Source organism: Triticum aestivum, chromosome 1D (genome assembly GCF_018294505.1).
Source record: "Triticum aestivum cultivar Chinese Spring chromosome 1D, IWGSC CS RefSeq v2.1, whole genome shotgun sequence".
Classification (NCBI taxonomy): Eukaryota; Viridiplantae; Streptophyta; class Magnoliopsida; order Poales; family Poaceae; genus Triticum; species Triticum aestivum.
In genome coordinates this window covers 460712814-460725156 of record NC_057796.1, presented here as the reverse complement: position 1 = coordinate 460725156, position 12343 = coordinate 460712814, and the positions used below count along the sequence as shown (strand labels likewise).

The 12343-nt window shown below is 45.1% G+C and overlaps 1 protein-coding gene across 1 annotated transcript; it reads right to left on the bottom strand.

Annotated features, from left to right (window-relative positions):
• Positions 1-7327: 7327 nt before the first annotated feature.
• On the bottom strand, positions 7328-11953 carry LOC123182945 (CRM-domain containing factor CFM3, chloroplastic/mitochondrial). Its single transcript, XM_044595646.1, has 9 exons — positions 11121-11953; positions 10489-10966; positions 10263-10393; positions 9281-9625; positions 8883-9039; positions 8509-8801; positions 8368-8427; positions 7896-7973; positions 7328-7804 (listed from the first exon to the last, which is right to left on the bottom strand). Exons 1-9 carry the CDS (start codon positions 11853-11855, stop codon positions 7742-7744), a joined length of 2340 nt encoding a protein of 779 aa, XP_044451581.1. The 5' UTR covers positions 11856-11953; the 3' UTR covers positions 7328-7741.
• Between the last annotated feature and the right edge of the window lie 390 nt (positions 11954-12343).

Here is a 12343-nt window from a genome sequence, read left to right as displayed (position 1 = left end):
TAAACATTGCATCTAAAAAAAGTTTCGGTTCTATATCAAATAGTTCATGAATAATCAAGTTAACCCTCAGTCAAAGTTAAATCTTCATATAGTGTGTTGATGGATCCCGCACATCTTCCTCGCCAACTTTATTATGGAAGGCTCCGTTTTGACCCCAAATGCAGGTTATTCTCTCTGCCCATCTTGCATAATAGAATCCTCGTGATATGTATGATGGTTATGAGTGGATGAACCTTCATATGGTCAATCTTGCCCGAGGGCCTCAAGACCGCCTCTCGTTTTGTGTAGAGATTGCCCCTTCACTAGGGAGGTTTTGCAAGTCGTTCTCTGATGGGCGGACTATCAACTCCTTTGTGGTGCATCGTTGGCACCTTCCTTTGATCAATGTTTGGTTGGAGGCGGCTCTAAACCACGCTAACAAGAACCTTACGCAGAGTGCATGGCTTGCTAATTCATAACGCCGTGCGAAATGCACATAATGAGAGGAATCTTCGTATTTTTTCAGAGGTGAGGGGGCGGGAGGGTAATTTACGCTGAAAGTTGCCCACCTGGCTTTTGAGGACATATCCGGGGGGACCTTGCATTCGGTTTGTTCGTCGTTAGGTGTTGTGAACAGCTACGGGCGGTAGTTCTGCATCAATTGATGACATTTTCCTTTTCAAGAACATATGATTTGATAAAAATAAAACAAAGAGCATACCATTCGTTAACGACAACCCAGTAAAATGTTTTGTTTCGATGTTTCTATGAAGGAAGCCATCACCGACTGCTTTTTGTTTTTTGTTGTCTGTGGTTGTTTTCAAGAAAACGTTTTTGTCCGTTGATACAATGTTCAGTGACAAATAAAAAATTAAATCATCTATTTGGACAGAAATTTCGGCGAGGAGCGTGGATGAAAAGCAGGAATTGACACAAAAGGAGTCATCAACGCGGCAGTAACAAAAATTACTAGACGATGAGTAGTCGCTTTTCCGACGGCGGGCGATCCAAATGAATGCGTGCAGGAGGCCTTGGATTCCGTGCGTTGAAGGGAGCGAGCTATAGCAGGCTCGCTGGCCATTGATCGGCGTGCAGAAGCCTCTTCCCCCATAGACAGATCACGGACGGTAGATGCCTATCCTCCCAACAAAAAAAGCAAAGGAGTCTGCGCGGAAGAATCTGGATTTCTCCGATGAGCCCCCGAAACGATGCTACGCTACGCACGGACCCATCACTTCGTGTTTTCCCAGGACACTACACAGTCATTCATTCGTTCACGTGGATGCCCAACAACTATTCATTCGTGCACCCGTACGCCGTAGCTGCAGCCTGCAGGCAGCCACTCAGGCAGGGAGGGAGAAGCAGGGTATCGTGCTGCTTCTCGTCCTTTGGGTGGTACACTCACCGGGGCCCAGACTACGCAGGCTCTCGGCCATGTGTTCCTTTCTGCTACGCAAGACAAGTCCCCAAGCTTCTTTCTACCGGTGGTCCGACCCTGGCTTGTACCGGAGTGTTTTTTTACAGTAGCACGTCGTTTTCACTTTCAATGAGATTTGGATGATTTTTAACACATCTAGTTGTTTTTTAAAGATGTCACATCTAAGCTCCTATAAATAACGCAGCAACAAGGAAAAAAAAAAGTTAAGACAAAAAAAATAGACCACAAACATAATGGACACAAGGTTAGATGTGACATAATTATGTCACATCTATATGTGTCCTAGACAGAACCTTTCAGTATTTGTGTTTCGGCCAAAATATCTCAGTCATTTCAGTCGTACACAAGAACTCAAATATTCTCAAAAATATTTTTAAAGTTTTCAAAAAAAAAATTGAATTTCAAGTGAATCTTTCAGTCCTTTGGCTGAAATGCAAACTGAAATTTGGTAATTTCAGTGGGTGCTGAAATATTTCTCGAACAGAAATTTAAAACCATGGGACTGCACAAGTGATGTGGTTATTGTTTTAATTTAGAGTATAGTATACTACTTTACTTGCACGACGGCGACAAAATAAACCCAACTATAAAGTGGAATATTAGGTAATTCATTCTACAGCATCATACAAGATGATGATGCAAGTAGCAAGATGAGATATGCGAGGACTTGTGCCTGTTGACCTTTCGAGGGCCGACAAAACATGGTACGTACTACCGCACTTGCAAGAAGCAGCATCCGTCACGCGGAGAACATTTGAAAATATTACGTAAACTTGGCTGGAAACCAGATTGGGCATATCTAGCACGGTATCAAAATCCGGTGGGAAAAGGAGAGAAGAACACCAAAGCCAAGGTTAAAAAGGCCTCCAAGTTGGAACCTGGAGGCAAATCTAGTACCGCTACTATGGATTAGGTAGGGTACACAGTCAAAATGCGCACAGTACACAATTAGTCGTGAAGAGAGAATGCAAATGTTCATACGCCACAAATTAAGTACTCTCTCCGTTTCAAATTACCCGTCGCAGAAATTGATGTATCTAGAACTAAAATACATCTAGATACATCCATACCTGCGACAAGTAATTCGGAACGGAGGAAGTAGTTATTAAGCATTGTTCAAAAATCTCCAAAGTGGGATATTTACGCGTGCGTGCGGGGAATATTTGTGGTGTTTGGCAGACAAATTCTGCTATACCAAAATTCATGTGGAAAGACGGTGGCCGTACACCGGATCCGATCATACGAAAAGTGAGAGATATGATGCGATCACGGATGTAGCTAGGCCTTGCTTTGATGTTCATCAGTAGTAGAGAATATATGGTGCATGGTATTTATGCATGTGCTGCTTTTTAGCCATGGATCCAAGTGATAAAGCACGCATCGCCAAAAAGGAAGTACTATGGCTATGATTCCTTGCGGCCCAATTTGTTTTGTGCGGCCAATCCAATATGGAATGGAATCAGGATGTGAATGTCAGTGTCTTCTCGTTGCAAGATCGTCGCTCACGTGACTATCACTGGGACACGTTTAGAAAATAATTCCTCTGCCTTAGCTCAACTATATATGAATGTCTTATCAGGATTTCACCTTTGTTGTTGTTGTTGTTGTTGTTGTTGTTGTTGTTGTTGTTCTGATTGGAGCGTAGTTTCTGTCTGACTAAACTCAGAACAGCGTCCCAACCGTGGAAGCACCAAAGATCCGAGTACCAGCCCCGTCGATGGAGGGGGCCAAGATGGGCGACCGCACAGGGCCCCCCAAAATTTGGGGCCCCAAATTACCAGGTATTAGGCTTAGGTGATTTAATCCACCAGCAGCTAACCAAGCAAAGGCCTAGGAAAAGCGTATAGAGAGCCCACGCAGCAGCAAAGCCAGCCCACAGGTCCTCGTACATCTATCGACCTGTCATCGATCGCTAACCCTAAACACAACACGCCGATCGGCTTTGCTTCCGCCAATCGCCGAGGACGCCGTCGTCTGCTGACTGCCTTCCACCGATCGGCCAGGACGCCGTCGTCTGCTGACTGCCTTCCCCCTCCATGGCTGCCCCCAGTCCTCCAGTACTAGTCTACTAGGTATAAATGTCTCATCTGCTTAAGCCCATCCCTCTCTTTGATTACTAATACTTGATTAAGCTTGACCTCCCCGATGCTAAGTTAGGAGTAGATGAGTAGGTTAATATTATTTGTCCACGGCGCTAGGTATTGGTACTCCAGGCTGGCACTAAATTAGGTTGACAGGGACCGAATTAGGATGAAATTGAGATTGTCCATGGAATCTTTGTCATGAATTTATTTGTCAACAAAGCCAAGTTAGGAGTAGTATGGAATTAACTTTGTTCCTGATCAGTGGTAATAAAGTGAGAATTTGTTTTAGTTATATTAGTTCTTCTATCGTGTGAAAATTTTGAAATAATTTTAGGCCCTATTTTGATTTTTGCCCCGGGGCCCCGAATTTCTGGAGACGGCCCTGCCAAGTACGTAGAGCTCCAATCCAGCCATACAAATTATTTTTGGGAGATGTCTTTTTTTCGAAAAGGAGAATTACCCCCGGCCTCTACATCAAACGATGTGCACAACCATATTTTAGGGACATGTTTGGTTACATCATATATTATTATCGACTTTGGGTGATCACCAACTCAAAGCTTACACGGATGGAGACGTGCGTATCCAGGATAGATAGATAGATATATGAATCTGTTCGACGTACGTAGCAATGTAGCATCTGCCCTAGCTTCCACTTGCTGAAAGCAGCTCTTCGTTCTTCATTTTTATTATTTGATGGGATGGTGAAAGCTCTTGTTAACGACAAGCACACGGAACAAACTAAAATTACATGTCTGATTGAATAATAATTTCCGGTACGTGTCTATGTCTCACCTCTGCATCACGCATGCGTAATTCAGTTAAGATGACAAAAGTTGCCGATATTTTCTTCCTTTTGAAGTTTTGGGTACTTAATAATTTAGCTAACCGATCGATGGATCGATGTCACGTACGCATGCGTGCGTGCGGGCTGCAGTTGAAGCCATTAATTTACAATCTTGTATGCACCGTCATGTCCCGTAAATAGCAATATTTATCTGACAACTGTCCAGTGTTATGCTAGTATACATTATATATGTGCATCGATGCAAGCAGCTAAGCTAAGCCAAGCGTGCCCGGATTAGAATATGGAGGTTGCTAATGGCTTGTGACGGCAATAGATCGCTTTGCCTAGTTAACTGTGGCCATCATTCCCTAAGTGTCGAGCGTACACTGGCACTCATCTATTAGAAAAGAAGATGCATAAGCTTTTGAATCAAGTTGGAGCTAGCGTGACCGATTTAGCTGATTGGTAACCGGCAAAAGGAGCATATAGTGTATATTATCCTTCTGAGGGCATTATTTAGAAGAAAAAAAGGCTAAAGATTTGTGATATTTCACTATCAAGGACAAGCGGTTTAAGTACAGGCAAGCGTCTCTTCTTTCTTGATGTGGGAGAAGATAGTGGTAGGCATCACGAGCCTGTTCCGGAAGACCCTAGCATTACGCTCATTCCAAATTTCCCAAGAGACCGGCATGATGATTGAAGCGGCGGATTTAGAAAGGTAGCATTGCGGTCTGAGACCGCCTCCCACCGTCAAAGACAGAGTCAAGGTACTACCAAGAAGCAGGGTTAAGGGCATCTCCAATGCTGGGCGCTTGGAGAGGCGCCAGGGATTTTTTTCTGCTGATATCCCGGTCGATGGGCAGTTGGAGCTGTCAAATCCTGGCATCGGAGGTTGCGTCGGACGCTTCCTTCCTTTTCTCCCTCGCATGGGCCGCATAGTCAGTTTAATTAACGTACAATTAGCGTCCATGGTTAGCATCTGGCGTTGGAAGGTCAGGCTCTTAGATTTTTCTAATTTAATACTATTATTTTGTTTCCTTCGTAAGCGCCTGGTCAGGCGCCTGGCATTGTAGATGCCCTAAGGTCATTGCCAACCAAGCCAAAGTTTGATCATGTTCCAAACCCGCACGGAGAAGCCGCATTTGAAAATAAGGCGAGACGCGGTCTTCGGATCACGCTTGAAAAGTTGATAGACCCCACAATTTGGCCATCCTTGTCTCTTTCCAGTTGTGCTGATCCCCTGTAGAACTGGTAGTTGTTTACTTACGAGTGCGGCGAATCTGCACCCGGACTCAGCTGCACCCGCGCTCACGGAAAAAATCAAAACAAATAAAAAAAATTCAAAAAATTCCAATTTTTTGTGTGATAGATAATTAGATGCGTGAGGTTCGCTGCAAAATTCAACTTGTTTGGACATTTGAGCGAGTCTGTGCAAAAAAGACAAAATCGGGGTCTGTGAAAAAGTTTACTGTTCACGAACTGTTTTGACCGATTTGTCTTTTTTGCCGAGACCTACTCAGATATCCAAATGAGTTGAAATTTGAAGCGGACCTCACGCATCAAATTATCTACCACAAAAAAAAAGAAATTTCTTGAATTTTTCTAGTATTTTTTTTAATTTCTTGCTGACCGGGTGCAGCTGAGCCTGGGCTCCAGGATGAATTATCGTTTACTTTACCAGTAATGTATACTATATAAAATGCGCGGCTAAGACTCCGGTCAGAAATGATTGGCCACTTAGTTAAGCATAACAAAATCGCCTATCAATGACAGCACGTACATACATGTTTTTTTTTTGGAAGACGAATTATCCAGTTGAGAACACCATTGACTCTCCATGGAAGAAGAAAAGACATGGAAAGAGAGGCGCGCATTATAAAATAGAGTACCAACAAGATGAAGAAAAAGTTTGATGGAACTGGTCAAGTATATATGATCCGGATGAGGCCGGCCGGTCTTAGTATAAGTGGTTGCGTCGGGTCAGTGGAGGCAGCCGTCATCTTGGATGCGTTGGCATGTCCCTGGCCCCATCTCGGAACATCACACATTGCGCACAAAGTTAAACCTATGATGGGTAGGAGGAGCACTGCCGTCTGTTAGTAGTAGACAGTAGACACTGATGCGCTGTGCTGCCCCCTCCTGCGCTTGGACCCGTGTTCTCTCCGGGCAATTGATTTTGTGATCCGTAGCCACCCGCTTTATTATCGGCTCCCTTCGTCTTCTCTGTTTTTCGTCACAAAGAAAAGCATATCACAACATGTCCGTTTTGATCGGAGCAGATAACTCTTAAGTCTCTGTAGGGGTGCTTGCTTGATGACCTGCACTGCATCAACTCTAGCACTCCCTCCGTCGAAAAAAGCCCGCCCTTCAAATGGATGTATCTAGTTAGTGCTAGATACATGTATTTGAGGAACAAGCTTGGGACAAAAAATTTCGGACGGAGGGAGTAGCAGTGAGTAGTTAGAATTCAGTAACCTTTATTGTGACGATAGAGCGGGGAAATTATCTCCAATCTACATTCAGAAGAACGTTCAGTTATCTTGCTCACGTTCCTTTTCATTGAGGCAAAACCCATGGATTATCTTGCCCATGTTCCTTCTCTTAAAACAGAGAATTCAAGCTATGGAGCTCCTGTAGATTCGATCAACCACCCATGCAAAGCCGGTTGGTATATTGATACCATGATCTGGGGTAGGGTAGTAGCAACACAAAAGATGAACCCGGGTGAAGGTATCAGTCAATAATAACAGTAAACTGAGTTCAAAATGCTCAACTTGGGATCGCTTTTAAAAGAATTCTTCCAAACTCACAGCCTCGTAAAACTCCGTAATCACCCAACCATGTTTTTACAAGATCCCTACAGGTTTCTGCATGGCATTTCTTCCCTGTCAACCATTCACAAGAGAACATCATTCAGTATTTTACTGGGCTAGGAGCTCAACCCTCACTCACCTTCCAGATTCTGGTCAAGGTAATACGTGCCTAAAAACATTTTTAGTTAGTACTGTAAGTAATAAATACGATAAAGGAACCCCTGTGTCCACACAGAATCGGTTCTTTAAGAACGAACAGGCTATACCAAATGTTTGTACAGATCCTACAAAGGCTAATCATGAGAGTCGACAACTAGGAAGCGGTCCATCTATCGACTTGCAGCAGCCTATTGATGTGAGGCACTTCTCTGGATGTTGCTTCACATCAAACATACACAGGCTTCAGATCAGGCCTCCCGATATAGCGACCCAGAGAAGGACATGACCGCGCCGCGACCAGTAGTTATAGTTGATCCTCTTGTGCACTGCTGAGGCTGCTGTGTGAAGATGAAACCACACACCATTAACTCTATATTGCTCTATTGTTGGGAACCATGTAGTCCATATTGTGAACACACAAAACAGACTGTCTGAACATCCAAAAAAAAATTCACTGCCGTGGCAGAGCGTGCGATTCCACCTAGTTGTCTTCATCTTCTGAATCTGATTCATCCTCTTCCTCTTTATCGTAGTCCTCCATACCCTGATTTGTTCCACGTAAACATCAGGACATCATTGACCAATGAATGAGATGAACTAGGAAGACATGATACGATAGGATACATAATCATTACCTCATCATAGCCCGTTGTATCGTCTTCACTTTCTGAACCTGATCCATCCTCGTCCTCTTCATCGTAGTCCTCCATGCCCTATTTTGTTTCGCATCACATCAGAAAATCATTAATCGATGAACGAGATGTACTAGGAAGACAGATACGATACATAATGCTAGTGTAAGTATAGTCATATGCCTCACTGACTCTAGTATTATGCAATTTATGTTGCTTCAAAACCAGTTATTATGAAATTCCAGAAGGTTTTGAAGCACAAGTTAATATGAACATGGCTTGGAAGCCAGTGTGGAAATCTTATCTGCTATTGCGTTGCTAGTAAAGTGACAAATAATAATGGAGTGTCTTTTCTACAACTCAAACAACAAATTACTAAATTTGGATGAGACAGTTAGCCAGTTATGGGTGCGGAGGGTATGGCCTAACATAAACATACTGTCTTAATGGACAGAGAATAAGAAAAATTACATACCAAATCACGCTTCATCTTCTTCATATTGATTTCCAGTTGCTCTATATGCTGGCTTAGGGCCTGCATGACAAGTCATGAGTTTAAAGAAAAACAAAAGGAAGTCAACTCTTTTACATGGCAACCTAACATAAGTGAACTTACCTCATGGCGTTGCATTGCAACTGCGCGTTTCAATGCCTTAGCCTTTGTTAAGAGATTTCTAGGCCTTATGTTAATAGGCCTCCTATAATTCTTTCCACGGTAAAAAATAAGTGCATGGCCCTTGGGAACTCTTTCGATTGCAACTAGTATACCACCACTCTCATACTCTAGAAGTCGTGCTGTCTCCTCAACAAACGCCAAGGTCTTTTGCTTTGTAATCAATTTGACAACTTCCCTGTGCTTCCAGTGCAAGTGCATATTTTCAATGACGCCATCAAAGACACCACGGATTCCTAATGTAAATAAAGAGGATAAATCAAGTACTCAATAAAAATGGTTAATCATGTTCTAAGGTGATTGTTCAAGAAACTTACCAACAGGCAAATATGCTTTCATTTTCAGACCAATTCTACGGAAAACAGATCTCTCCTCAGCTGTGATCATTTCTCGGTCATCGGATGGGTTTGCAAGGATCATAGAAGCTTCAATCTTTGATAATAACTTCCCTGCTCTATGTATTTTTGCTTGAGCCTGTATATTTAAAGAAGAAATCAAGGAAGAACAAATAACTAAGGTTACAAGATTATGTCACACTAGCATACCTATAAAAGATAAGCAAACTCAACTTCATAATTACAAGAGCAATACAAAATAAACATTTCAATACAATGATATATACACTGAAAATGAAACATTCCAATTTAAGTGGAAGCCCATTTTGCCTTCTGAAGCTACAGTTCTTATCTAAGAACAACATATATAAATTACTTACAATGGAAAGCTTGTGTTCGAGTCTTCTGAAAAGCTTTTCCTTTTCTGATCTAAAAGACGCTTCTTTCATCTCTTGTTGCTCCTTAGAAGTTACATTTCTTCCCCAACGGGCTTGCGCCTCCTGAAATTCAGCAAGAGTTCCTACAAGAGCATGCCCATCAAAACCATCCTCCGAAGAGTGTTCAATGGAAATGGATCTTCTCTGCTCCTCTAGATTCTGGATATCTTTTGTCAACTCCTCTCTTTCAGCCAAGGCAGCAGCAACAGATGTAGGCAGGAAGTCTTTTCCACGATATATTACAATGTAATATTTATTTCGAAGAAGCAGGGTACCCCCTGTTAGATTCTGGACGTACAAAATTGGGAAAAATTAGCAAATGCATGAGAGCTTGTAGAGGTTACAAAAATAATAGAAGGACGAAAATGATCTTTGGAAACATGCTTTTGAACTCATTGTAAACACCACTAACATGTAACATGGGAATATAATGCTAAAGTGTGCAAGTTCTCAAAGAAAATATGCTCTTATTGAAGCATGATGCTCTATGAGAACACTTCATCAGCAAGACTATTTTATTGGTACAGGATCCAGGAAGCAAGTTCTATTATGTGCAACACGATTTTGCTGCTAATATTTTATGATTCAGTAAGTGCTGGGCATGGTTCAATCCTTTCTACATGTTTACTTGAGCTGAATTCTGATGGTGATTTTTAGGAACTCTTGATATTGCTAATTGCTTTGGTAGTGAAAAGATAAACTTCATAAGAGACTGAAATCAATGAAACTTGTCTTGGACAGTCTTTTAGTTGCACTTATCATGCCTTAAAAGTCTTTAGATGATATTCAGTTGGGACTCAGCTTAGCTACTAAGGACAAAATACAGTCTGATAAGAACAAGAGTTTCCAAGGTCCATTGATACAACTTTTACGAAGTAGCCATGCCTATCAATGAGAGGGAACAACAATAAGATGGTATCCAAACCTTTATTTCGTCTGACATTAGCTTATTATTTGTGTTCTGGATTCCACGTTTGACAGCTATTTTCACCACCAAACTCTTCTCCCAAAGCTTAACAATAGCCGCGGCCAAGCCTTGATGATTCCGGTTTCTCCCTTCAATGAAGATTAGGAAGCAATAAGCAGTTGTTTAATGCCAGCAATAAAAGCTGTGATGAGGAAATGATATTCGCACTATCGAAAAGCAATACCTAGAGCAAAATGACAAGGGAGGTTCCTTGCTAACTTTCGCAAATTAGTCAGCTCTGAGTTGGTAAGGCTTGTGCGCATTCCAGTTGGAAGAACTCTAAATGGCGCTTTATAACCTGGAATTGTTTGAGGCAGCAAGTCGGCATCCACAGGTAAAATTCCTGTTCCCCACCAATCCACGAAACGAGGGCCCAGCTCATCAAGCATTTGATTGAACTCCAGCTCTTCTTCCGTCATGTCCTCTGTATTGTGCAGATCCAATATGGGTGCATTATCATGTTGAGCAGTTAGATCCTTCCCCTGATTATCATTCTCAGCAGTGCTCGAGCCATCGGGGATGAACAATGTACTATCTTCACCCTTCCTCGGTGACGAGGTACCGTCAAAAGGTTGAGATTTCAGAGGCCTCGTGTAATTGCTCCCGCGGTAGACAACCATAACACTCCCAGCCCTCCATATGATCAGCCCTCCTGTCCGCCGCTGATCAATAAAGACTGAACATCAAATTCACTGGAACAAACAGAAGATTGCAAGTCCAATTGCGACAACCAATAATTAGACTGAACATCAAATTCACTGGAACAAACAGAAGATCGCAAGTGCTGCATTATTTGATAATGCAGGGGCAGAGTACCTCGACAAGCTCATGGGCAGTCTTCATGTCGTTGGCGAGGTCCTCGTGGAACTTGAGTCGGACCAGCTCCGACTTCCTCCAGGCGTCGTGGATCTTCTCCGTGATGGCCTGCGTGACCCCGGCCTTGGGCACGGTGATGCGGTCTTTGAGGGTCATGCCCATGCCCCGCAGGCGGCGCAGCTCGACGTCGTCCATGGTGAGCTCCGCCAGCGAGGGCGCCCTGACCCGCTTCCTCTTGACCCCGTCCACCTCCTCGCCGTCGCTCTCCCGGTCCCTCTCCCACGGGAGGACGGCCTCGTCGAGGCCGGAGGCGGCGAACTGGCGGTCGGGGCGCGCCCAGCTGCGGTCGAGCAGGTCGCCGAGGCGCTCCCTGCCGTCGAGCGGGGCGTCGGCGGGGGAGGAGGGCTCGTCGTCGTCGGTGCCGAGGCCGAGGTTGCGGAGGCGGTGGACGATGCGGTCGATGGAGGTGGAGGGCGCGTGGCCCGGGGAGGGGGCGGGCGCGGGCGCGGGCGCGGAGGGGTCGGCGGGGGCCCACTTCTGCATCCATGGCGCGCCGCCGCGGCTGGGCGCGGGAGGGGCGCGGTTGCGGCCGGACGAGGAGGGGGCGGCGGCGGCGGCGGCGGTGGGGGAGGCGGAGGAGGAGGCGGGGCGGGAGAGGGAGAGGAGGCGGAGCGGGAGGAGGGGGCGGGAGGAGAGGCGGAAGGAGTGGTGGAGGGGGAGCTCGGAGAGCGCCATGGTGGTGGCGGTGGTTGGTTGACCCGTGTGGGTGGGGTTGGGGGTTTGGCCTAGCGCGGTGGCGCCATGGATGGGGGTGAGAGGTTTTGGGCCGGCTTGGTTCGGTGGCGGATAAGGCGGAGGGGAAAGGGAAACAGGGTGGGGATATTTTTTTAGCGGGTTTGGGCTTTTGTGGATTTAAACGGGTTTGAGCACCTGCTTGCGACGTTTGTCTAAAAAAAAACCTCTTTGCGACGTGGGCAGTTCAGAACGAGTGGGAAAAAAAAAGCCACCGAGCCTGCCAGAAAATTGGAGAAGGTTTCGAAGGCTTGTGTGAACGTGATTGGAGATGGTACCAACTCTTACTGGTTGATGAGCAAAGACTGAAACCAAGGACCCCCTCGGGCGGCACGGGTGAACCCTAACCGCCACCCAGCAGGGCCCCCTCCGCCGCCCTCCTCCGCGTCGTCGCTGCCGGAGGGCCGGCCGGCGAAGCCGCGCCGGACCCC